The sequence below is a fragment of the Piliocolobus tephrosceles genome, chromosome 18 (genome assembly GCF_002776525.5).
Source record: "Piliocolobus tephrosceles isolate RC106 chromosome 18, ASM277652v3, whole genome shotgun sequence".
Classification (NCBI taxonomy): Eukaryota; Metazoa; Chordata; class Mammalia; order Primates; family Cercopithecidae; genus Piliocolobus; species Piliocolobus tephrosceles.
Window position 1 is genome coordinate 46,882,874 of NC_045451.1, and position 27,518 is coordinate 46,910,391.

Sequence of the window (27,518 nt, forward strand, 5' to 3'; positions counted from 1 at the left end):
CGTATGGCAACACAGGTGAATCTCAAAGGCATTATGATGAATGAAAGAAACCAGCCTTAAGAGATTACATACTTTATGATTCCATTTTTGTTACATTCTGGACAAGTCAATACTATTGTGACAGATGACAAATCTATGGTTGCCATGAATTAGGGATGTGCAAAGGCGTGAGTACAACTTGATGGAGTTTTACAGAATGATGGAACTATTCTGTATCATGATTTTGGTGGTCATTTCACAAATCTAAAACTCAGAAATATCTGCCCCCTGCCAAAAGTGCCATATTTTGCTGTCAGTTAATTTTATTAAAAGAGAAGAACTCCATAAATAGAGAATAATGAAACAAATAAACAAAGCCAAAAGTTGATTCTTTGAAAAATTAATAAAATTGATAAGCCTCGCACAAAACTTGAAGTCTTGATTAAGAAAAAAGAAACCAGAAATTAGCAATGTCAGGAATGAAAGAGGGGACATCTCTACAAACATTAAAAAGATATTAAGGAACTATTTAGTATTATTAGGCATTAAAAGATATTAAGGAAAAATTGTGAACTTTATGCCAATAAATCTGACAACTTAAATGAATTAGATAAATTTTTTCAAAGATACAAACTATTTCCCCTTATATCTCATGGACCAGAAATGAATCACATACTCATTCCTCGCTGCCAGCAAGGCAAAGCAGTATCTGGCACAGGGAAGCAGAATGGTCATGGATAGCTTAGCTCAATTACAATTTATTCTTACAGCTGGGCACACTCCCAGCTCTCCATCCAAAAAATCAGGAGTATATTAGAAGTAAGGGGAAGCACTTTGTGTAGGAAGCTAACAATGCTTGCCTGTTAGGTTTTCAGTCACTTGCAATCAAAAGACTCCTCATACTGTATACTTACTAGCTAAAATGGAATATTTAAGCAATGTACTGAAAGCGCCCAGAGGGAGATAATTTTGAGCTGAATTGGGATTGAGAGCTCCAAAGCCTGGAAAAAAATCAGTCTTGGATGGAATCTGATAACACCAAATCTGAAGGTCTATGCTTTCCTTCCAATGTGAACACTTCTTTTTTTTTCTCTTTTTGATCAGGATCTTGCTCTGTCCACAAGGCTTAAGTACAGTGATGCGATCACAGTTCACTGCATCCTCAACCCCTCAGGTTCAAGCAATCCTCCCAACTCAGTCTCCTGAGTAGCTGGGACCAAAGGTGCAGGCCACCATGCCCAGCCTGAAAACTCTTGCTGGCTTCCTCCATTTCAGGGTGCCTCCCTTCCCTCTCAGCACACCTTCTCATTTAGGAGCCCTTACAGGCATTCTGCTCTTCTCTAGTAGCACTCTACACTGCCTTGTGAATACTTTTTTTTTTCCTGTTGTTGCTGTTTATTTCCGTAATAAGAGATGGTAATGTTAAAAGAAGGAATCAAGCTGGACATGGTGGCTCACACCTGTAATCCCAGCGTTTTAGGAGGCTGAAGCGGGAGGATCCCTACCAGGAGTTCGAGGCTGCAGCAAGCTGTGATTACGCCACTGCACTCCAGCCTGGGCAACAGAGTGAGACCCCATCTCTTTTAAAGGGAAAAACAAAGAAGGAATCATGACTTCATTTTATTAATCTCTATATTTCTGGTACTCAGGTGGTATCTGTCTGGTAGTTTTGTTTGTTTTACCATTAATTAATGAATCAGATGTTTGGTATCAAGACAAGTTTGAAAGATTTGGCTGGTAAAGAAATGAGCCCTTTTTGAATTTAGACATATTATTATTTACACAGACATTGAAAGCAAAAGCAAGTGCCAGCTCTCCACGAGCTTTTGTCTCAGATACCAAAATAATGACTCCAAAACAGAAGGGGCTCGATGACTACAGCATATGTTGTGGACACCTTGTTGCTGAGGGGTCAATGCCATGCTGCAGCTAAGCCTTGTTATAACCTGTGGCTGTACTCTAAGTGGCTAAGGCAGAATGGCTCACTGGAACCCGGGAAGCAATGAGAAACTGCCTCATGACAGTCTCTTTGGAAGACAGAGAGCTGAGTGGGAAATGGCCTTGCAGTAGCTGCTTACAAGTCTCTCATTGCGCTCATCTTCTGGGAGGACACCAAGGTGTTCTACCAAGACTCAGATCAGCTGTGGTTCAGGCATTGCCTATGTGGTCTATGTGGATATGTGCAAGATTGTCAGGCCCTGGTATGAAGCTGCTCCCTCCATTCAGGTTGTCCAGAGGAACATGATGTTTTATCTTGACTAGATCTTTAAGATGGCAACAAGGGCCACCATTCAGGAAAAATCCCAGAGGACCTCAGAAGGATGGTGTTTCAAAGCAGGTGTTATTAGCGTCTGCCTTCAAAAGAGTAACTTAGTGAGGAAAACCTCACTGTGGTTTCCATGTAGTATTTTAGAAGGAATTAGGAATAGAATGGAGGCCAGGTACAGTGGCTCACGCCTGCAATCCTAGCAATTTAGGAGGCCAAGGCAGGAGGGTCACTTGTGCCCAGGAGTTGGAGAGCAGTCTGGGAAACACAGGAAGACCTCATCTCTGAAAAACAAACAAACAAACCAACACATTAGCTGGGCGTGGCGGAGCACACCCGTTGTTTAAGGACTTGTCAAAAGTGTAAGTGCAGCCTTCCACAAGCATTTCAAGATAAATTATTACAACATAAAATGGAGGCCTTTAATTAGGAGAGTGAAGTGGTTTGATTTGTAATTTTAAATGATCGCATCAGCACCTGTTTTATGGTATAAAATGCCCAGTTACTCAGGAGGCTGAGGTGGGAGGATCACCGAGTCTGGGAGGTCGAAGCCACAGTGAGCCAAAATTTCACCATTGCCCTATATCCTGGGTGACAGAGCGAGACCCTGTCTCAAAAACAAACAGAATATAATCACAGGAAAAGGGTTTTGTAAAACTTTGCAACATTTTTAACTTCCCCAAGGTTTCTTTTTTTGTTTTCCAACATTAATTAGATGTAAAAACTCATAAAACAAAAATGACTTCAGCTAGCCTTTATGAATCAGAAAAGAGGGAGAAGTTGGGAAGAGCAGCCAAGCTGCTTGGGGGCCGTATCCAAGTAGCAGAGTGAAAAGGCTGGATTTCTGAAGCTTCCTGCAATGAAGAGAGAAGTGTTAGCACGGGTTGTGAGAAAAGCTCTGGTCGGAATGAAAAGCAGTGGTATACCGTCAGCTGCTGGCTCACTTGCTCTCTTCATGCACGAATCCAGCAGAGCCTGACGGCACTTTGCAGAGGGCATTTTCCCGAATGAGGCAAAAAGTCAAAGCCTGAGGAACTTGAAATGCTTATGTTAGGTTGGATCTACACTTTTGACCAGTCCTTAAACAACAGGGCTCCTTTGTGTGGTGTCTGATGCCAATCATGTGACCTAACTAAAGGCAGCGATGTAACCATCCCACAATTCATTTATTTATTCAACAAACATTTATTGTGTTCTCTATTTACCAGGCAGTCAGCTTCCGGGGTCTAGGCTGGGATGCTGTGGTGAACAAGACAGACAAGGTCCCTGCCCTTAAGGAACTTAAAGGCAAAACAAAACAAAAAACAATAAATGAGATCACTTCCATTAATAATAGTGCCATGAAGGGTCATGTGTCATGAAAGGCTGGCGGTGAGGCTGAGGATCTTGGGCCACACGGAGCTGAAGAGCTGAGGTGACTGGGGGCTCCAGGGTCTGGGGGTGCGGGCAGGCAACAGACCACGGGGGACTTACAAGACATTATAAGGAGTTTTTATGTCATAAATTATTATGGCATAAATTGGAGGGCTTTAAATAGGGGAGTGAAGTGGTCTGATTTGTAATAAATGATTGCGTCAGCAGCTGTTTTATGGTATAAAATGCCCAGCTTGAAGATGACCATGCATTCTACAAATTCACCGTGACATCGCTGCCAAAAGCCTTAACCTGTCTCATCTAGTTTTCCTGACAGATAAATAGGTCAGAATAAAGCTCCGTGACATAACTAGTGGGAGCCAAAGATTTGAATCACCTCTTGGTTTCAAATCTTGCTACCCACAAATGAGTTGTGAGCTCTTGTCAAGTTATTTACTGTATTTGTGTCTCAACTATCTCAGCTGTGAAATGGGGATAATGAAAGTTCCTACATCATTTATTTGTGAAAAAATAAATGACATGTAAAGCACGACGAGAGCGCCTGGCACAATGTAGTAAGCTTTCACAAATACTCGCTTTTATTCCTTCTTGCAGGGGATTACTGAGAGGATCCACAAGATAATGCACGTGAAAGGGTTTGCGAAACTGTAAGGACTATGTTAATGGTAGAGTCCTCTACTTTTTTTCTTTTAAACGGTCCAGAGGACGCTAGGCTGTTCGAGGCGCGAGGCCAAGCGCAGCCTCAATGCGGTCATTGTCATGGGGCCGCCCCTCCCCCGCCCGGGGCGCTTCTCCATGGCAACGTGGGCTTTACCTCTCCCCGCCTCCTCAGGCCCGCGGAACGGAAGCAGCCCGTGCCGGGGGCTTCTGGGAAAAGGCTTGTGAACGGCGTTTCTGCGTCTGCCGTGGACAGCGAAGCTGCTGCGGTTCCTGAGCCAGAGGTTTGTGCCGGTGTGCGGGGAACGTTATGAGAGGGAGGGGGACACCGGGCTAGGGTCTGCGGACCTCTTAGCAGGAGCCGGCGGGGAAGCCTTCCCGGGACCTTCCTCAGCTTCCCGGGAGGCGCGGGTAACAGGCCGCGGTCTCCGCGCCTAGCAGTTGTGGGGCGGGGAGAGGTAGGCGGCAGGCTTGCTTGGGTCTTCGGCGTCTGCAGAGAGCTCTCTATCCCCCTCTGTCCTCCGAGACCCTCACCTTCCCCCTCCCCCCCGGCCGGTTTTGTTCTATTTCGAGGCCCTGGCATCTCGCGGAGGGTTCTGGGAGTCGTGTTGGGAGGAGGTGGTTGTGGGGCGCGACTTGCACGGGGCTGTTGGGATTTGTAGTCCCACCGGCCGCAGGCGGAAGTGCCGTGGTTCGGACGCTGTTGTCACAGGGTGGTCTTTGGTCATCTGAAATCCGCCGTCCTGAGTGTTGGGAAGAGGGGCTAGAGGACTGGCCGGGATCGGGGTACACAGCGGGTCTTTGCAGCAGTAAGGTGGGCGATCACCTGGAACGAGGTGCCCTGACCAAACATTGTCGGGACCGTCGGCCTTCCCTCCATTTCCCACAAGCAATATGCTCTACAGCATAAAAGGAAATTTATGTAGAAATAGTTGCACCGTTGATAGGCAGGGTCTGGGAATAGGAACAAATCAATGTTGGCTAGACCTTATTTATAAGGCCACCACACTCCAGGGTATTTAATAAAACCAGTATGTATTACTTGTCTGATAAGGCCTTTTCTGATTCCAGTCTTCATCTTGCTTGGGTTACGGTAAGTTTTTTTAAGTTATTGTTCAGAATTTGGGCCCTGAGTAAATAACTAGAATAGGCTGCATGGCTCATTGCTAGTATGTGTCGTAAACAACAGCACGGGCGTGATAGTGCAAATAATAAAGGTCCAGAAACAGCATACAGTTTCCCTGAAGGTAGAAGCTGGGGAAACTGTGAGTCATCCAGTGTAAGGACAAGACACTGGACCACTGCAAGAAGTTAAGGTGCTTATGCGAGTGCCTTTTCTTAATAGAATTTTCTGTGATTAATGCCTATCATTATAAATATAAATGTACGTGTGGTGTGGTGGAAGACTGAATATTTACGTATTATGTGCAAGATAATTTTTCAAAATTATGTGATCTGTTTTTCACATATGATCTTTTCAATATTATGTAATCTTACTCAGCAAGTGAACATTTTTTTCACATATATTTTAAGTCCAAGGAGTTCTTAAATACCTTAAAAATATTTTTTAAGTGGTTAAAATTTTTTTAAGCACATAATAATAAAGCAAACCTTCGTTTTGGTTGACGTGTGTGTGTCAGGAAACACCAATCCTGAATTGCAAATAATGCGTTCCAGGGTCACGCACATTTAGAAAGCACTGAAGTAGTCTAGTTCTTACTTGGATTCTTTTGATTATTGACATAGGGTTTGTCGTCTTAGTAGGTCATGATTGGCAGACTTTTTCTGTAAGTGGCCATATAGTAAATAAGGTCATGCATAACTTAACGATAGTTCTACGGTCTGAGAAATGTGTTAGGCTATTTCATCCTTGTGCGAACGTCATAGAATGTACTTACACAAACCTAGGTGGCGTAGCCTATTACACACTTAGGCTATCTGGTATGGCCTATTGTGCCTAGGCTACAAACCTGTACAGCATGTTGCTGTACTGAATACTGTAGAGAATCAAAACATAGAAAAAATAAGTAAAAGATGATATAAAAGGTGTAAAAAAAAAAAAAAAAGGTATGCCTGTACAGGGCACTTACCATGAATGGACCTTGCTGGATTGGAAGTTGCTCTAAGAAGTCAGTGAGTGAGTGGTGAATTTGGAGGCCTAGGACTTTACTGTACACTCCTATAGATTATATAAACACTGAACACTTAGGCTACACTAAATTTATTAAGAAAACTTTTTTTTCAATGATTAACCTTAGCTTACTGGAACTTTTTCACTTACAAACTTACATTTTTTTTTAACGTTTTTACTCTTTTGTGATAACACTTCGCTTAAAATACAAACACATTGTACAGCTGTATAAATATATTTATATCCTTATTTTGTAAGCTTTTTGCTGACAGAGTCTCGCTCTGTCACCAGGCTGGAGTGCAGTGGCGCGATCGTGGCTTACTGCAACCTCCACCTCCTGGGTTCAAGAGATTCTCCTGCCTCAGCCTCCCAAGTAGCTGGGACTTAGGCGCGAGCCACCACGTCCAACTAATTTTTGTATTTTTAGTAGAAACAGGGTTTCACCATGTTAGCCAGGATGGTCTCGATCTCTTGACCTCGTGATCTGCCCGCCTCGGCCTCCCAAAGTGCTGGGATTACAGGTGTGAGCCACTGCGCCAGGCCCAGCTTTTTGCTGTTTTTAAATTCATTTTTTAGAGACAGGGTCTCACTCTGTTGCCCAGGCTGGAATGCAGTGGTGCGATCATAGCTCAGTGGAACCTTGAACTCCCGGTCTTCAGTGATCCTCCTGCCTCAGCCTCCTATAGTGCTGGGATTACAGATGTGAACCACTACACCTAGCCAGTTTTTATTTTTTTTTCCTTTTGGAACTTTTTTTATTAAAAACTAAGACAAACATGTGCATTAGCTTAGGCTTACACAGGGTCTGGATTACCAATATCATTGCCTTCTACCGTATCTTGTCCCACTGGAAAGTTTTCAGGAGCAGTAACGGGCATGGAGCTGTCATCTCTGTGATAACAGTGCCTTCTATAATAGCTCCTGAAGGACCTGCCTGAGGCCATTTTGCAGTTAACTTTTTTTTAGTAAGTAGAAGGAGCACACTTTAAAATAGTATAGTATGAAAGGTATAGTAAATACATAAACAAGTAACATAGTCGTTTATTGTTATCAAGTTTTATGTATCATACATAACTGTATGTGTTAAACTGGCAACACAACAGGTTTGTTTACACCACCATCACCACAAACATGTGAATAATGCATTAATCTTACAACAGCTACAGTGTCACTAGGTGAATCTTGAATTTTTCAGCTCCATTATAATCTTATGAGAGCACTGTCATCTATGAGGTCCTTCATTGACCCAAACATCATTTTGTAGTGCATGACTGTGTTGGGTTTTTTTAGGCCATCTAGTCTGTTGAAACTACTCAACTCTGCTATTGTAGCGTGAAGTATGAATAAGTACAATTTTTTATGGACACAGTCATGTTAATTTCGTATCATTTTCACGTGTCATGAGGTATTCATTTGACTTTGGGGAGCTCCATTCCCTAAATATCATTAGATATTCATTTGATTTTAGGGAGCTCCATTCCCTAAGGCACTGTGGTGAAGACCACAGCCATTTAAAAATGTGAGAATTATTATTGGTGCAAGTGTTGTACAGAAATGGGTGACAGGCTAGATTTGGCCGCGAAGCTGTAGTTTGCCAATTCCTGGTGTAGGTTATTGACTGGAATTTTTAACTCCGTCAAAGAACAAGTATCTTTTATTTTTATCAGTGTAAGTCCAAATTCTTAGGATATTTTTGCTTATTTATATATCTTTTATTTCTTGTGCCTCAGGAGTGCCTGTGAAGAAAACGGGGTATTGCCCTGAGGCTTATATTCTGCCTCAGTTGTATTTTCTTGAAATATTATAAATCAGAATGTCTGCACAGTCAGTGGAAGAAGATTCAATACTTATCATCCCAACTCCAGATGAAGAGGAAAAAATTCTGAGAGTGAAGTTGGAGGAGGATCCTGATGGCGAAGAGGGATCAAGTATCCCCTGGAACCATCTCCCAGACCCAGAGATTTTCCGACAGCGATTCAGGCAGTTTGGATACCAGGATTCACCTGGGCCCCGTGAGGCTGTGAGCCAGCTCCGAGAACTTTGCCGTCTGTGGCTTAGGCCAGAGACGCACACAAAAGAGCAAATCTTGGAGCTGGTAGTGCTGGAGCAGTTTGTTGCCATTCTACCCAAAGAGCTACAGACTTGGGTTCGAGATCATCATCCAGAGAATGGAGAGGAGGCAGTGACAGTGCTGGAGGATTTGGAGAGTGAACTTGATGACCCTGGACAACCGGTGAGCCTGCTTGTGTCATTTCCTGGGTCAGAAGCACTGGCAAAGTAGTAGGCAAAGCTGCTGAATTAATTCCACTCAACTAAGTTAGAGTTATGTTTATATCTTTTCCCCCATGCCCCTACCACTCCCTGTTATCTGTGCTTCTTTGCCATCTAGGCTTCTGCAATATTTGTTTTATGGGGTTTCTCTTACATGTTTTTAGTTCTGATTCTCATTACAGTTCCTTCTCTGAATCACATCTTTCTGTTTCCAGGTTTCTCTCCGTCGACGAAAACGGGAAGTACTAGTAGAAGACATGGTATCTCAAGAAGAAGCTCAGGGATTACCAAGTTCTGAGCTTGATGCTGTGGAGAACCAGCTCAAGTGGGCATCCTGGGAGCTTCATTCCCTAAGGCACTGTGGTGAGGACCAGAACTCTGTGTGGACTAGAGGGTGAAAGAGCGTAGGCCGTTTGTTCAGAACTTTCCTTGTTCTCACTGGTGGGGGGGATCATATCACTCTTAATCTAAGATCTCAGTTTTTTTCTGATTAAGTTGATTTTGCTGGCCTCAGATCTTTTATTCCTAGACATTAACATCTTCAGCCTTTTCTTCCGTTTGAGTTTCCTTCCTAAAAAGAGTTGCCCATGTCAGGCTAGCATTTGCCTTACTTTGAGCCAGCACCCACCCATGGACCAAGTCCCTCTCTTTTACATTCAGTATTACTTGTCATCCGTTTTCCATCCTTTTACTTTCAGTCTCCTGCCTAATTCCATTGGTACAGTGAGCTTACCTGAAAACCTCTTCTCATCTCTCTGTTGTGTATCACTGAAGTCTTTCTAAATATTTATTTCTGATTTTTTTCAACGTCTATCTGGAGTCATTTTCTTCTAAGAAGCTTCTTTTGTAGAAATTATATTTGAAGTAATTTTTTTCCTTTTTCCAAGTATTTACATAAAAAAAGCCTTCTTAGCTGTAACATGCTTTAAATGCAGAAAAAGCTTTTCTAAAAGCTCAAAGTTGTATTAATTCATGAGACTGGTCTTTCCCAATATATTGGCCATTAATACCATATACTTATGTGTATCCTTTGATATGGCCCAGTATATTCCTAAAACTGCTAGATTGCTTTCTCGTGTTTATGTGAACTAAAATGAAATTTTGTTTGACTCTGCTTTAGTAATCATTCCTTGAGGTAGTTGGAGATGGTGCTTATATGTCACTGAATGAGGTCTGAGCAGGTTTTCTTCACATCTGAGGGCACAGTGCCAGCCAATCAGAACTTTTGGGATGGGGCTGAAGTCTGCTGAAAATCTGCAGTTTTACATGTTTCAATGGGACATTCTTCTGTGCAGTAACGTTTGAGAAGCATCATTCTTGATATATGGGGTTGATATTTTCAACTTTTCTCATCTGAATTTTAGAGTGACTTTTCACCTATGTTTAAATAGCCTTATTTCAGCTGTCTAGTCTCTTCCACACTTGGGAATTTCTGTTTCCTGTGTGCCGTTTGTCTCCACTTAATCTTCAAACTCACTCCTCTGTTTTTCAAGTCTCCAAGCCTCACTGTCCTCTAACCTTTCAGTCTCTCTCTCTTAGCCTTATCTCCTGACTTTATCTTTTTGTTAATTATTTACTGAAGGCAGTTGCTAACCCTAGATTAACTGTATCTTTATTCCTTAAGGCATGAAGTTTCAGAAAAGTCTTAAATGACACTTGCTGTTATCTCTGCCTGCATGTGAGTGATGCTACTACCTGTTGGTAATTCAGGCTTTTCTTTCATTGGACATGTTTCACTGGCTTAGAAATAACCATTTTTCTAAGTACCATGACAAATATCACATGGGGCAAGCTTTTTTTATTGGAAAACTTTCATTTATTAGGGGCATACTGAATTTTTATGTCATGTGTTTGGTTAACACAAGATGCCCCCAGCTTATCTTCAGCCCCTTCGTGTCAAGACTTCTGTGTTCTGCTTTTAGTCTAACATTGGCTGTGACCTGACTTGTCTTGTTCATTTCAGAAATAGCCACTTTCTGACAGGTTTTTTAAATTTACGTCTTTGTATTTTGATGTAATGTCTCCCTTTCTCAAAGCAAAAGAACATTATAATGATTTCCTAGTGGCCAGTTTTATTTTATTTTTATTCTTACAACATTTCATCCATACCTAGCCACATAACTGACTATCTCCCTAACCATCTTAGAATCTACCATCTTTCTGCCCTTTGTTTCCTGACTACCATTTATAAACCACTTGCCTATGTTTTATTCAGATATATCATGATGTTATACTGTTATTTCAGAGTAATTTCATTTTTCTTTTTTGAGAACAGGCCTTAACACCAGTTTCAGAGTGGTTTATAGATGTATAAAAGCTATTTAATTCATTAAAAAATTTTTTTTTAGGTTTCTTTTTCCCTTAATAGATAATGAATGATATTTACATTTTGTTTTTTTCAGATGATGATGGTAGGACTGAAAATGGAGCACTAGCTCCAAAGCAGGAGCTTCCTTCAGCAGTAGAATCCCATGAAGTTCCTGGTACTCTCAATATGGGTGTTCCTCAGATTTTTAAATATGGAGAAACCTGTTTCCCCAAGGGCAGGTTTGAAAGAAAGAGAAATCCCTCTCGAAAGAAACAACATATATGTGATGAATGTGGAAAACACTTCAGTCAGGGCTCAGCCCTTATTCTTCATCAAAGAATTCACAGTGGGGAGAAACCTTATGGATGTGTTGAGTGTGGGAAAGCATTCAGCCGAAGTTCCATTCTTGTGCAACACCAGAGAGTCCACACTGGAGAAAAACCTTACAAATGTCTTGAATGTGGGAAAGCCTTTAGCCAGAATTCGGGGCTTATTAATCATCAGAGAATCCATACTGGGGAGAAACCTTATGAATGCGTTCAGTGTGGGAAATCGTATAGTCAAAGCTCAAATCTTTTTAGACATCAGAGAAGACACAATGCAGAAAAACTTCTGAATGTTGTGAAAGTTTAAGTAATTGAAAAAAAAAATCAGCACTCAGGTCTTTTTCTTCAGAAATGAAGACAAAATTTAAAATATGAAATGATGCAGAATAGTTTTTTCCCTATTGACTGTCAGAAAATCCACTGGGAAATGTAAAAATCTTCACTCACCATTATGATTTTATCTTGAAAGAAATGGTGTCGTACCTGCCTAGAAACTGAAATTTTAAACTTAATTCAGGTCTGAATGCCTAAATTTTCCATGTGATGTTTATGTCTCTATTCTCCAAATAATGAACTACCTGATTCATTGTCCCTTTCTTGAAAGTTTCCTCTTTTTTTAAAGACAAATAATGTTATTTCTGCATTGATCATTGAAATGTTCTTTATAAGGATACATTCCCTTATAAAAAGGCAACAGGAATTACAGTCTGAAAACCATTTTAAACCATCTTTTAAAAATTTACCCTTGTGTCCTTTTACCTCATTTGAATATGCATTTGAGAAAATAGAGGATAATGGATGGCTAAGAGCCTCAAAATGAGCCATAAGATCTCAGATAAGAAGTGATGGTGATAAAACATCAAAAAGTGAATGGAACACCTTGATTGGGGAAGATACACAAATACTTGGATCTAAGAATTGAAGTGTATCAAGAATTTATATTCTGCCTGCAGGAAAATTCAAAAGCTACTCATCCTCTCTATAATTTGGAGTCATCTTACTAATGAAAATAATGTTTTCCCATATATTATTAAAAAGCATACAGTCTAAACAATAGACAATTGTAAAATAATGAAGGTAGAAATTATAACACTAGGGAAATATTTGTAGTGGATGGCAGTGTTGAAGGGCAAATGTAAACATAAGGGTAATGGTCTGTCATGGCTTTTAGAAAAAGATGATCAAATTCATCATTATTTTGCCTTCATCTTTGCTAAGGATAGAAAATTCCCTGACAGGTGGACAAGTATCAGGTTACCTATTTTTTATTCCTTTGGTACAAAAGGGTTGAACATCAGGCTAAAAAAGCAGCCATGCGTTTATTAAACATTTTCTACCGACAAGGCACTGTGCTAGGTACTGTAATCCTACCATAAGTAGGTAGGTATTCTTCCACTGTAAATCATAGGGGTTTGCTGTTTTATGTGAGTTAGCCTCTTCCCCTTGTCTGAGCATTCCTCAGGGGAGGTCACCTGTGAGGTTCCCAGAACTATAGTTCTTTTACCAGGGTGTTGTATTTGGAGGGGGAGGAGGACTTGGCTCAAAGAGCTAGCTCGCTGTCCAGTGTTCTTCAGAGGTGAGTCCACGATACTCTTACCACAATTTGGAAGTTTGCGAATCTTTTTAAAGAACTAATCAATCTCTTAATAGCATTGAGGTTGTACCTACATATTAAGTTGAACGGACTGTTCCATTTAAAAAATAAACAACTAGACTATTAACAACTAGTTTATTAACCTATCAGAATTGAATTTTTTTTTTAATTTTCAGTCTTAACACATTTTTAAAAATGTATTAAAGTAATACATTGTAGTAGTAGGATTATATACTCCTTGGCTGAGAATTCCAAGTACTGTGGTTCTACTGTTGAGTGGAAAACTCTGGAAGTTAAAATATAGAATATGAGAGGAGGCTTTTTTATAATGGGCATCATTGTGTGGAAAATGACCCATGTGAATACAAATATTTCCTAGTTCAGAGATTTTGGTTATATCTGGTGCTTGGATCAAGTTTAAAAATGGAAGGTGAGATTTTGCGTGAGCCTATTAAAAAGCATAGTAATAAATGCAAGGCCAGCTGGTTGGAGAAGTGAGGCAGAATGGAGCTTGTTTATAGGTTTTCTGATAACAATTATAAAAAATGTGCTTTATAGATTAAGATTTATTGAAGTATAAATATGTAGTAATGATATAATGTATTTTAAGTTATACAAGAAAATGTAGGGACTTTTGTTTGGGTCTTTTTCTCTGTGGCTGAGGGAAAACAAGTCAATGTCCAATAAAGCTATAAACTCCTCTGCTTTAAGATAAATGATGTGATTTATTTATTTATAACTGGCTTCTTTCCAAGTAGGTTTTGAGGTGGCATATTTGGAAGACAGCTGGGATGACAGAATTCTTGTATCAGAGTAGGTAAGAAGGGAGCAACCTCTCAATGGCTGTTATGTCATGCTTTTTAAGATCGTATATGGTTCCTGTATACAAGGAAGCTTCCCTGTGGTAGATTTGTCATAAATGCCAAAGATATTTGGTAATGTGAGTGTAGAAAAAGTAGTATTAGGGTTGGCAAATACTGTCTTTGTCTTGGCAGCTCTAATATCTGCATTGTTCAGAAAGGATTCTGAGGCTAAGGCAAAGCTCTGTGGGAAAAAGGGACTGGACCAAAACAAACTGGATGGTAGCACACAAGAAGAGGAAATGATGAGATGTGTACTTTCTCTCTCTGGTTAGGCTTAGTCCCCACTATACAAATTGATTTTGAATACTCTGTGGTGATTTTTAAAATTCCATCCACACAATCATTTATTACCCACACAGATAATCTTAGAAATTTGGGGGAGTGCCTAGCTTCTGATGAAGTGGTGATGTGGCAGTTGCCAAGCATCGCCGGAACATCTGGTTAGCAAATGAGCAGTCATTTTAGGTCATGCAGACTGCTGATACTTGCCCAGTAGCCACTGAGCATTTGCTGGTTTTTTTCTTCTGGCTTTCTTGGAGGTTAAGCTCTCTGTAGTCATACCCAGTTGGTACTTGTTGATCTTTAGCAGTATGTCTCATATTCATGTAAATTGAAGGGAGGGTTACATGTACTGAAATAATCTGCATGCTAGGCATTGGCTTAAGACACTGTACCTAACTCACATTTGTAGACTAGGAAAGCAGGATTCAGAGATCATGTGACTTGCATGTGGCCTAGAGATAAAACTCACATCTGGTTCTGTAGACTCCAGGGACATATTCACCATGCCATGGGTGGTGGCTATTAAACCTCGATAAATTTGTGTTTATGGTTAACAAATGTGAAAGCTATTATACATTGCTGGTTTGAATTTTTTACAGTGCAGAAATGTAAAATGAAAAAGGGTATGTCCTTTCACAGTGTTACCCAGAAGTCATGATAATTTGGTTTGTTGTTCTTCCAGATTTAGGCGTATACTTATTTAATCAATAATGTGTTAATAGCTGACACCTGTGGTTGCTGTGACAGGCACTATTTGAAGTGCTTTATCATGGATTAACTCTTAATCCTCAGCTACTACATAAAGTAGGAGATAACCCCATTTCACATGCACTACACTGAGACTTGCCTCCTCTCTGCCCACATTGAAGATGTTCTTTTTTCATAACTATATACTATTCCATTGCATGAATATTTTGTAATTTATTTAATCCCCTATGGATTGATAATTAGGTTCACTATAGATAAAGGTGTAGTTAACTTTCCTGTACATGTATTTTGCTAATTGTGTGGGTATTTCTGTAGGATGAATAACTAGAAATTTATTGGATCAGATTTCACGTTTTCAGTTTTGAGAACTAGTACCAAAAAGATTTTACCAATTTACAACTCCATCATTGGTAAGAATGCCTGTTTGCCTACAGTCTGCCAACCCTGAATCCTTAAAAATGTTTGCCAATTTGATAGGCAAAATTTCTTTCTTTTCTCTGAATGTTAATGAGGAGGAACATCTTTTCATGTTTGTTGGCTATTTGCATTTCCTATTATGAATTGCTTTTGCCCATTTTTCTTTTTTTAATTACGAAAGTGTAATGACTACCTTCTCATTGTATAAAAAATAACACAGTTCTTTGAATAGAGAGACCTTTTCTCCAATGCTACCAATCACATTTCACCACAGTTTAACATACATCCTCTAGTCACCTTTCCATGCAAATATACATACACATAAAAACACTTTTTACATAAATAGGATCTCATATTCTGTAGCTTTTGGTCTCAAAAAAAGATAACAGGTCTTTAAATTTCTTTAATGGTTGAATATGATTAAATACTATGAAAATGCCAGTACTTAACTATTCCCTTAATTTTTTTTCCTCTTGCTATTACATTGCCAAAGTAAACATCCTATTGAGATGTCTTTGTGCATGTGTGTGAATATTTCTTTAGTCTGGAGTCCAGTAAGGTGGATTGTTGGGTCAAAGGGTTTGTTCTCTGTCCACCTTTAGTCTTCCCAAAGGCCTTCATAACTGTATTTTCACCAACTGTATGGAAAATGTTCATTTTCCCATATAACCATACCTACACTTGATAGTTTTTGTCTGTTGGGTGAAAAAGAATCTTTTCTTATTTTGCATTTCCCTGACTATTAAAAAAAAATGGTGATATTGGGGTTATTTTCATGTTTATTGGCCATTTATAGTTTACTGTGGATTGTTTGTATCCTTTACCTGCTTTCTATTGGGTTATGTGCGGGTATCTTGTTATTGTTTGTTCAGCATCTCCTTCCCCATCTTCTAGTAATACAACCCTTATTTATTTGTGGGGAACCCATTCCCTGTGGCTTAGGTGAGTACATGACCAGGCCTGGCCTCCTGAGTCCCACAGCTTCCTAGCCACAGTGATTAAAGAATGGGTATATAACTTAAGCCAGGCTAAGGAGAGCCCTCAACAGAACTTCTGCTGGGACTACTGGAAAGAAGGCTTTATGGAGATCCCAGGAATCAAGGACCATGTAAACCTGAATTTGTGCCATGTGGAGAGAGTCTGTCTGAGGAGAAACGCGGATGCTAGCAGAAATGGAAAGAGAACTAAGTTCTGATGTCATTTTTCTGGAGGCCCTAGATCCAGCTGTGCCTAAAGCCTGCCCTACCTCCGGACTTTAAAGTTTTGTGAGCCAATAAAGTCCCTTTCTTGTTTAAGATAATTGAATTGGGTTTCTGTTCTGATTAATATAGGTTATTTGTATTTTCTTATTGATTTGTAGAAAACCTTTGTAATTTTAAATTCTAGACTTTATGCACTATATAAGTTAATAAAATTAGCATGGCCTTCCATGATTTGGCCTCTGTCAACTTTTGCCATTTGTTACTCCACTCTCCCTATAACACACCACACACATATACTTTACATTCCAATAGTAACAGAACACTGATGTTGGGAATGTGGATGAACAGCTTTTTACACAGTTGCCTCTTTGGCAGGTCTCTTCTTACTCTTCCTTTAGACTCATTCACCTGGGACTTTAAGGGTTACACTGCTGAGAGCTGGACCCATCTCCTACCATTGTTCTTGGGGGATTCCCCTCAGACATCCCCTGTATGCAACCCTTGGAGCCCTTCCAATGACCTCCATCCCAACTCCATGGTTCTCTGGCTCTTTGTTCCATTCTCAGGCCTGTGGACTCAAGACCTGAATGAATACACACAGACCTGAGCAGCCTCACCCTGTGGGCTCTTTTCTGTGGCCGGAAATGTAGCAGTGCTCTATGTCATCTGGCACCTCTGATTAATCACATCTCCCAAGATGGAGTTTTCAAAGAGATGTCTTTCAAAATTGAGCAAAACATTTTGCAAGCTTTTATTCAACACATGCGCACTCCGGGTCTGGCACTGTTCTGGGATTTACGTCTGTTGCTTGTGTGTGTGAAAAACTATGCATGGCAGTGGAAAACCCAAAGTAAATGAGAAACAGTTTTTTAAAAAAGCATATTGTATGTCATATGATGACAAGTGGTTAGGGAGAAGATAGGAAAGTGATACAAAATGTCAAGAAGGAAAGAGTGCAATTTAGATAGGTTGGCCGGGAAAGGTTTTCACTGAGAAAGTGACACTGGAGAAAAGATAGTATAAGGAAGCAAGTCATGAGACTGGAGAATGTTCCAGGCATGCAGACAGCAACTGCAAAGCAACTTGATGTAGGAGCAATGCCTCATTTGTTCAAGAAAGCAAAGAGGCCAGTACGGCTACAGCAGAATGAATATGGGGGAAACTAGCTGAGGCCAAAGACAAATGGTGAGGGTGTCAGGGAGAAGCTGGATCATGGAGGACCTGGTTAGCCATTGTTGGAACTATAACTTTCTTTGAATGTAATGAGAGACCATTAGAGGTTTTGAGCAAACCAGTAATGTGACAAGGTGCTGAGAACAGCTGAACAAAACTAAGTCTCCAACTAGTTTATCTAAATTCTTAAAATGTTTCTTAACATATTACAAAAGTAATAGGAAAAGTTTAGAAGTAAAAATCACCCAAAAAGTCACCGGAATCCATAATCCTAATAACATCCCGGTAACATTTTTTGTTCTCTATACACCTATATAAATGTTCCATCTATATACCTCTCCCCATCTATATCACACCATTATTTACAACAAATACATATTTAGAAAACAAATACATATTTAGAAACCTGTGTTTATATACGGCTTCCTTCTTTCCTCTGAACTTTAGATCAACTGTCTGCTTCTGCCTAAGGCTAACCTCTCCACTGGATCCAAGCTGTCTTCTCACACCTATGGAAAGACATACTCCAATAATCCTCACCTTTCCCACATTATCAATTTTTCCTGTCTTCTGAACTTTTCTAATTAACATAAAAATACGCTGTTTTTATCACACAAAAACCTTCAGGCCAAGATGGAGTACAGGGATCATATCTAACCTGCCTGAATAAATAAAATATCAATTATTTATTTTGATATTAAATATCAAATAAATTGATGTGAGCTCACATCAATGTAGCATAGCAGACAGAGGCAAGGAATGGGAAGATGGGATTCACGAGAGACAAAAAACAAATGAGGCAAACTTGGATTGCCCATTTACTTGCTTGGGGAGAGTTTCCAGGCCACAGCACAAGGAATGGGGCTCAGACAGAGACTGGCAGTTTTCTTGAGAAGATGGAGCAAGAAGTCCTGGGAGGCCGAGGTGGCTAGCTTTTGCAGGACAGAGTACCAGAGAGGAGATAAGTGCACAGAAAGACAACAGTGGAGATCTGCAGAGTCTCTCTCAAGTATTCAGTTGAGTACTTATGAGCATATATATGTAAGGAGACTACCTGAGTTTGGGGAAAGAACTATCCAAAAGGATTAGAGGGAAAAATCACCAGAACTCACAGAGAGACAGGAATGGTATCAGCCAGAGTAGAAAACCTCATAATTCATAGAGCAGTAATTCTTAAGGGCAGTAATTCTTAAGGGCAATTCTGTCCCCCAGGAGACATTTTTGGTTGTCACAACCAGAGGAGATGGACACTACTGGCATTTAGTGGGTAGAGATCAGAAATGCTATTAAGTATCCTACAATTTATAACAATGAATTAGCCCCAAATGGCAGTAGTGCTGAGGTTTGAAAAAACTCTGAGTTAGAGTACTAGGGAAGGATCTTGCCTACTTTGTGGAGAAAAACCCTAAACACTGCGTAAAAACTTAAAAGCAAGACCTGAGAAGATAAACACATCCCAGAAGAAAGCTCAAGAATACAATGTCCCTGTAGCAGACACGAACACGAACATGTGTATGTGTGTGTATTTTTTAAATACCCGACACCTGGCCAGGCGCAGTGGCTCATGCCTGTAATCCCAGCACTTTGGGGGGCCAAGGTGGGCGGATCATATAAAATGCTCAATTAAAATCACAAGACCCATGAACCAGGTGCAGTGGCCCATGGCTATAGGCCCAGCTACTTGGGCGACTGAGGCAGGAGGATCACTTAAACAAAGGAGTTTGAGACCAGGCAGGCAATATAGTGAGACCACATCTTTAAAAAAAAGAAAAATCACAAGGGGCATAGAAAGAGTAGAAGACAAAAATAGTAACAGAAAATAAGGGCAACAAATAGAAAACAGTAACAAATATGGTAATTCAGGTATGTCAAGAATCACTTTGAAATATCAATGGTCTAAACGCATCAATAGGAAGAGATTGTCAGAGTCAATCAAAAAAGAATACCCAAGTATATATTATCTACAAGCAATGCAACCCACCTTAAATATAAAAACAAAAATAGATTAAAAGTAAGTGGATGAAGAGAGATATACCATACTAATGTTAATCAAAAGAAAGTGGAAGCATCTATATCAATTTCAGACAATGCAGACTTCAAAACAAGGAAAGGTATCAGGGACAAGCAGGAGTATTACAAAATGATAGAGGGATTAATTCTCCTAGAAGGCATAACAATTCTTAACATGTATGTGTCTGACAACATTGTCAAAATACATGAAGCAAAAACTGATGACACTGCAAGGAGAAACAGATGAATCCACCATGATACTTGGAGACTTCAATACCCCTATATCAGACATGAACAGATCGAGCAGGTAAGGACATAGTTGAACTCAACAACACCAACAACTGGATATAATGAACATCTATATACCATTTCATCCAACATGGAAGAATACACATTCTTCTCAAGTTCACATGGAATATTCACCAAGATAGACCACATTCTGCACCACAAAACACAAGTTGACAAGTTTACAAGAGTAGAAATCAAACAATATCTGCTCTCAAACCACAATGGAATTAAACTAGAAATCAATAATAAATATAACTAGAAAAATCTCAAAATACTTAGAGATTAAACAGCACACTTCTAAATCACACATGAGTCAAAGAAGAAATCTCAAAATATATTTTGAACTAAATAAAAATGAACATAGAATTTATCAAAATGTGTGGAATGCAGTAAAACCAGGGCTTAGAGGGGAATTTATAGCATTGAGTGAATATTAGAAAAGAAGAAAGATCTAAAATCTATCATCTAAGCTTCTGCCTTAGGAAACTACAGCAATTTAAATCCCAAGTAAGCAGAAGAAAAGAAATAAAAATTAGAGCAGAAATAACGAAATTGAAAGCAATAAATCAACAGAGAAAGTCAACGAAACTGAAAGTTTTCTTGAAAAGGTCAATAAAATCAATAAGCCTCTCTAGCCAGGCTAGCTAGGGAAAAAAGAGAGGGCATAAATTACTACTGTCAGAAATAAAAGAGGGGTCATCACTACAGATCTCACAGACATTAAAAGGATAATAAAGGAATACTATGAAGAACTCCGTGCCCCCAAAATTTGATAACCTAACTGAAATGGACCAATTCTTTGAAAAATGCAATCTGCCAAAACTCACACAAGAAATAAACAACTTGAACAGGCTTATATCTACTAAAGATATTGAATCAATACCTAATAACCTTCCAAAACAGAAAGCATTAGGCCCACATGAGTTCATTGGAAAATTCTGTCAAACATTTAGGAAAGAAATTATAACAATTCTCTATCATAGATAGAAGAGGAGGGAATACTTCCTAACTCATTCCATGAGGCCAGCATCACCCTAATAGCAAAACCAAAGACATTACAAGAAAACTACAAACTAATATCTCTCATGAACATAGCTGCAAAAAAATCTTCAACAATATATAAAAAGAATTATACACAACGAAGTGGGATTTATCCCTGGTATGCAAAACAGGTTCAGTATCCAAAAATAGATTAATGTAATGCACTCTGTCAGGCTAAAGAAGATAAATCACATGTTCCTATCAACAGATGCAGAAAACACATTTTACAAAATCTAGCAGCCATTCATGGTTAAAAAAAAAACTCCCAATAAACTCTTAGCGTACAGTCAAGCAACTGTGATCCTTGGTATTTACCCAAAGGAGTTGAAAACCATGTTTACACAAAAACCTACACATGGATGTTACAGCAGTTTTATTCACAATTATCAAAACTTGGAAGCAGTCAAAATGTACTTTGGTAGGTGAATGGATAAATAAACTATGGAATATCTAGACAATGGGATATTATTCAGTGCTAAAAATAAATGGGCTATCAAGCCATGAAAAAACAGAGGAAACGTAAATGCATATTATTAAGTGAAAAAAGCCAGTATGAAAAGGCTACATGCTGTATGACTCCAATTATATGACATTCTGGAAAATCAAAACTCTGGAGACATCTAAAAGATCAGTGGTTGCAGGGGTTGGTAGAGGGGAGAGAGGATGAATACAAATGAATAAACAAAGCACAGAGAATTTTTAGGACAGTAAAACTACTGTATATATTATAATGACAGATATATGTCATTATAAATTTGTCCAAACCCTTGTAGTGTACAATACCAACAGTGAACCCTAATGTAAATTATGGATTTGTGGCGATAATGTAGTGTTAATGAAGGTTCATCAGTTGTAACAAATATACCACTCTGGTGGGGGATGTTGACAATGGGGGAGGCTACGCCTGTGTGGGGGTAGGGCGTATATGGGAAATCTCTGTACCTTCTGCTCCATTTTGCTGTGAACCTAAAACAGTTCTTTAAAAATATATATATATAAATCATTATCATCATCATTAACTTCATCATCATTTATGAGATACAGCCAAAGTATTACTTAGAAGGAAATTCATAGCAATAAAGCAATTATAGTAGAAAAAAGTTCTCAATTACCTCAGCTTCCAATTTAATAAGATAGAATAAGAATAAAGTAAACCCAACATAAAGAGAGGAAAAGAAATAAAGATTAGATTTGAAATCAATAAAATAGGAAACAGAAAAACAAGAGCAAAAAATGAATTTCTATACTCTGTTTAAACCAAAAGTATCTTGTAAAAATAATAGTAAAATTGATAAACTTCTAGCCAAAGTTTATCTTTCTCTGATCAGGAGAAAAAGAAGATACAAATCATATCAGGAATGAGAAGTGTGACATTACTATATATTATACGGGTTTTTCTCAACATAGAGTTCTAGCCAAGTTTGATAACTTCAGTGTTGATGATTCCAATTTTCATTTCTCAGACTTACATTGTTTACCAATCAATAGTATTTTGTATAATTGACATATTTTAGTTTGGCTTCCAGAACAACACTCTTGATTTCCCTCTACCTCATGAGCTGTTTCTTCTGTCTCAATGCTGGTATTTCCTCATCTCTCTGGACTTCTTTCTACATACTGGAGAGCCTGAGGGCTCAGTGTTCAGCTCTCTTTTTTTTTCTACCTATATCCACTTCCTAGTTGTCTCATAGTCTTATGTTGTTAAATACTATCTACAAATCCAAAATCTATATCCCCAGCCTACAGACCTCTTCTCTGAACTTCAGACTCATGTATCCCTTTGCCTAATAAACATCTCCACTATGATACCTGCCTTAGTCTGGATTCCTGAGAAAATAGGGCCTAAGACAAAACCTTATTACTAAGACAATATTAGGGTGATGCAATTCAAGAAAAGCATGACTGAAGGTAAGTAGGAAGTGAAGCAGAGGAGAGAAAGCAAATATGAGTAGGTGTTACTGAGCTGTCTGTAGCTTCTAAAGGCACAGCTGTTTGCTTAAGTCTCACTGATCATTTTCAAGGCACAAACCATGTGAACTAAAGTACTGCATCTTACCTGGGGTGAGGAAGAAAGAGAAGACTTCTCTGCAGACTCCTCTCTCCATCTGGTTGGTTTCCACCACAGAGCATCAGCTACTCTGCACTTCCAGGTTGCACCATTCAGCCTCTCCAGCAGCAATCACTGAGGAGGTCAGGCTCCAAGAAAACAGCACAGGATGAGTGGCAGGCCAGCAATCAAGTGGGAGTCAGCAACCGCAAGGGTGGATGGTGCAATCTTCGAGAATCATCAGTATCATAAGAGAAGAAAACTCTGGCCCTGAAAACATAAGAAGCCTTATAAACTGGCTTTGGTACCATGACTGATTAGGCATATTAAACTTAGTATATCCAGAAGCAAATTTCTTCCCCAAACATGCCCTCCTTTAGTCTTCCTCATCTTAGAAAACGGTAATTTTGTCCTTCCAGTTGCTCAGGCTAATATCCTTCCTGCTTCCCTGCTTGCCCTACATCACTCAGTTCTCAACACAGCCCCTAGATCATATAAGTCAGACCATGTCACTCACTCCTCTGCTCAAAATGCTCTCCCATCTTACTCTACTTAAATGTCAAAGGGGCATAGTGTCTGCAACTTACTCTTAAATAATTCAGACAAAGATTCTACGTATGTGGGGCAATCACTCTGTGATTCTCCCTGTGTATACATGTTAAATAAATTTGTATACATTTTCTCCCCTCCAAAATTATAGACATATATACATATAATGTGTATATATGTATATATTATATAGATATAAAATATTCCTAGATAAGTATATCTAAGAGTAATAGGTATAGTAGTATGTCTAGATGTATTATATATAGATATATATCTAGATAGGTAAGTAGATTAGATAGAGTTGGTAGATAGAGAATTATAAAGTAAATATGGTAAAATGTTAACATTTGAGGACTCTGGGTAAAGGATACAAAGGAATTCTCTGCATTATTCTTTCAATTTTTATATAAATTTGAAATTTTCAAAATTCAAAGTTAACAAAAGTGAATGTCTCAAAAGAGCAAATTACTTAAAGGAAAATCAGGGCGATGTGGCTACTGAGAAAGCTTGGGTCAGGGAGGGGGAAGGAGGAATATCAAGAAAGGAATTAGTAACATCCACCCATTATAGACATAATTTTAAATGATGTTATAGAGCTATGTTATGGACATGTAAAATATGACATAACAATAGGAAAAAATTAGTTTACCACTATAGATACAATTTGCTAAGTAGGCTTCTGGCAATAAGTGACTTTTATCCGTATTCTCTTACATGCTATTTTTTCTTTCTTTTTTTTTTTTTTTTTTTTTTTACAGTAAGTATCAGTAAATTTATAATCAGCAGGAAATCAGTAAAACATTTTAAAAGGAAGAAAATTCTCATTTAGTTCAGGGGTCAACAAACATTTTTCTCTGAAGGACACGATAGTAAATATTTTCAGCTTTGAGGGCCACAGAGTTTCTGTTCCAAGTATTTAACTCTGCCATCATAGTAGAAAGCAGCCTTAGATAACATAGGCATGACTATGTTCCATTACAACTTTTTATTTACAAAAACAAGTGGCTATCTGGCCTTCCTGAAATAGTTTGCTAACTCCTGGTTTATATAGCCACTTATTTACCTATAGCATGGCTTACCGGGAAGGAACATTCTCATTGCTTTGGAGCTTCCTGTGGGGCCCCCTAGACTAACTGGTAGTCTGGAATTTTGACTGGTCCTGTGTAATTAGTTATATTATTGAGTAAACAGACCAAATTAAATTAAATGAAAACCATCTTTACAAATAACAAGCACCTTGTGTAGAGGAGTGTAATGTAACTGATAAATGTATATTTTGTCATATTGTAGGTAGGTAGTTAGATTCAGTCTGCAAGAGAAGTGAATGCTAACTGTTGGAAAGAGATTCCTTTAAATGATAATGAAAGACTCAGCAGTAACTACCTGACAAAGGCCTGGAGGGTGTCCTGGGGAGATGTGAGGAGAATTCTAGGGAAAACCAGGCTCTTCGAGGTCTTGTTTGAGGGAGGAAATCTTCCTTTCTAAAGAGCATAATCCACAGATTCCATAAAATTAGTTGGGTAGTATACCATCTTCTCCCATTACCTTGAAGAGGTTGCGTACAATTAATTATTTTTTCCTTTAATGCTGAAAGTATTCTTCATTTAGATATCTAGCCTAGAATTCACTTTATGAGCAAATATTAAACTATAATTAATTTCCTTAAGAGACTCAGAGCTATTCAGATTTTAGATTTCTTCTTGTGTATATTTTGGACAGATTTTCAATTTTTAAAGATTATTTAATATATTTATTTAGAGATGGAGTTTTGCTCTTGTTGCCCAGGCTGGAGTGCAATGGTGCAATCTCGGCTCACCACAACCTCTGCCTCCCGGGTTCAAGCAATTCTTGTGTCTCAGTCTCCTGAGTGGCTGGGATTACAGGCATGCACCACCACGCCTGGCTGATTTTGTATCATCCCTTTTATATTAAATCTGTAATGACCACAGGATCTGGGCTGTTGCACATTTTTGCATTCTTTGTTTGACAAATAGTCCTTTTTTCCTTGATCAGTTTTACTAGGAGACTATCAAATTTATTATTTTCAAAAAAATCCATTTTGGCTTTATTTTCCTTTTGTGAATGTTTATTTTCTATTTCATTAATTCATACTCCTTACCATTTAACTCTTTCTACTTTCATTAGACTTATTTGCTTTCTTTTTATAACTTCTTGGGATAGATAGTTAGATCATTGCATTTTAGCCTTTTTCCCCTAATACATACACTGAATACATTTATCTTTAATCAGGACTTTAACTGTATGCCACAATTTTTACTATCATTCAGATAAAAATATATTCTAATTTCTATTGTGCTTACTTCTTTGACCCATGGGTTATTTACACTGCATGTGTGTGAGTGTGTGTGTGATTGTTTGAATATATGGTGAGTCTGTGCTGTCCAATATGATAGCCACTAACCACATGTGGCTATTTGAACTAATTAGAAATGAAACTTAGTTCATCAGCCACACTAGTCATGTATTAGTGTTCAGTAACCACATCTGGCTAGTAACTACCGTGTTGACTATAGTAACTACTGTATTCAACACTATAAATAGGACAAAAATAGTCCTATTGGACAGCACTACTCTTAATAATTTCCATCTGATGAGATTTGTTGTTAAGTTGCTTTATGAACCAGTACATGCTAAGTTTTGGTAAATTTTCTCTGTGCACCTAAAAAGAGTAAGTTTTCTGCCAGTGGTTGCACTGTTATCTATACATCAATAAGGCCATTTCATTAATCAAATTGTCAACCTACACTGTAATTCCTTAGAATTTTTTGTGTTTGTTCTATCTTTTACAAATGTGAGAGTTGTTTCAGTGTGTAGAGGTCACGGTAATAAATACATAAAAGAAACAAATGCGAGAATTGTGAAAGTCTCCTACTAGGATTACAGAATTATCACTTCTTTTAGTTTTGTTAATTTAAGCTTTATATATTTTGGAGTGAAATTATTGTTATGTACATGGGGTTCTTGGCTCTCAATAGAAATTAGTAATAGAAATGAAGATGAGGCCAGGCAAACTTTTCCTAGACAAGGGTTATTAAGACTTACCCCCAGAAAGTCTGGGCATAAGGGAGACAGAACAGGAAAAAGTTCTTGGGCTGACTCCCCAAGGGGAGAGCATTGTGATATCTTAAGGAGGGTGGTACGCAGAATTCATGAGGTAGGTGAGTGTCACTATATGTGCAGGGTAGAATGCAGAGTGCGCAGATACAGTGAGGAATCTTGGTAACATATATGATCATAAAAGGGCAGATAAGCCCCTCCTTGGGCAGGAATTTTAGTATTATAATGAAGCATGGGTCAAAGATTGGTCATTCTTCTGGTTTTGTGCACATGTAAGTGATAGGGTTAACTCCTTGGAGTGTAATTTATGTTGGGATGTTGCTTATTTTGGTTTTTCAAGGTCTCACAATCAGCAGATATGGTGCCTTGAGTAAGATTTATGGTGGGATGCTGCTTATCTTAGTTTCTTCAGAGAGCTTGCAAGGTCTGGTCAGTAGGTATGTATGAAAAAATACATTGGCGGGGGCTGGCTAAGTCCCACCCCTACTCTGTTTCTTTCTCCCTGAGAGATTTTACCCTCCTTATTTTTAAGGAGAAGGGGCTGGAGGTCTTGTCTTCTGGAGCTGCTTCTTCCTGAACTGAACTGTTGTCCTTGCCTAACATTGGAGGTTGTAAAAATCTCTTGCTGACTGATCTAATGATTTATAGGGACTTAGATTCTCCTAGTATGGTATATGTTGTTCCATCATCAGCTTGAGTGGAGACTGTTGAAGCCTGGAAGATACAAGCTTCAACCATCCACATCCTTGTTGAGTCAGCTTCCTAGTCCTGAGAATGTATTAGTTTAGTTAAACAGCTGTGTCTCGTTCCAGGCGGCAGCACTGCAAATAGGCTGAGCCTCTATATTAATGAAGGCAAACAGGTTTTTAATAAGAGGCATTTCTATGGAAAGAGAAGAAAAACAAAGATTAATGTTGGATGCAATATATCTAGATGTTAGACTCAAAATATCTT

At 38.8% G+C, this 27,518-nt stretch overlaps 1 protein-coding gene and 1 long non-coding RNA gene across 3 annotated transcripts; one reads left to right on the forward strand and one right to left on the reverse strand.

The window, feature by feature from the left end:
- Positions 1-717: 717 nt before the first annotated feature.
- LOC111539722 lies at positions 718-4,864 on the reverse strand. Its single transcript, XR_002730758.2, has 2 exons — positions 4,434-4,864; positions 718-2,529 (listed from the first exon to the last, which is right to left on the reverse strand). It is a non-coding gene; the product is annotated as an uncharacterized LOC111539722 (long non-coding RNA).
- Positions 4,306-16,609, forward strand: ZNF24 (zinc finger protein 24). Of its 2 annotated transcripts, none has more exons than XM_023207689.2 (4): positions 4,306-4,560; positions 8,138-8,640; positions 8,894-9,041; positions 11,081-16,609. In XM_023207689.2, exons 2-4 carry the CDS (start codon positions 8,221-8,223, stop codon positions 11,617-11,619), a joined length of 1,107 nt encoding a protein of 368 aa, XP_023063457.1. In that variant the 5' UTR covers positions 4,306-4,560; positions 8,138-8,220; the 3' UTR covers positions 11,620-16,609. The 2 variants fall into 2 exon arrangements, with proteins under 2 accessions (XP_023063457.1, XP_023063458.1); XM_023207690.3 differs by lacking the exon at positions 4,306-4,560 and adding an exon at positions 4,972-5,369.
- Positions 16,610-27,518: the final 10,909 nt, after the last annotated feature.

Coding starts and splice junctions, on each gene's coding strand:
- ZNF24 (XM_023207689.2), top strand. CDS start 8,221: ATGTCTGCACAGTCAGTGGAAGAAGATTCAATACTTATCATCCCAACT. Junction 8,641..8,893: donor TTGATGACCCTGGACAACCG/GTGAGCCTGCTT, acceptor TTCTGTTTCCAG/GTTTCTCTCCGTCGACGAAA. Junction 9,042..11,080: donor TCATTCCCTAAGGCACTGTG/GTGAGGACCAGA, acceptor TGTTTTTTTCAG/ATGATGATGGTAGGACTGAA.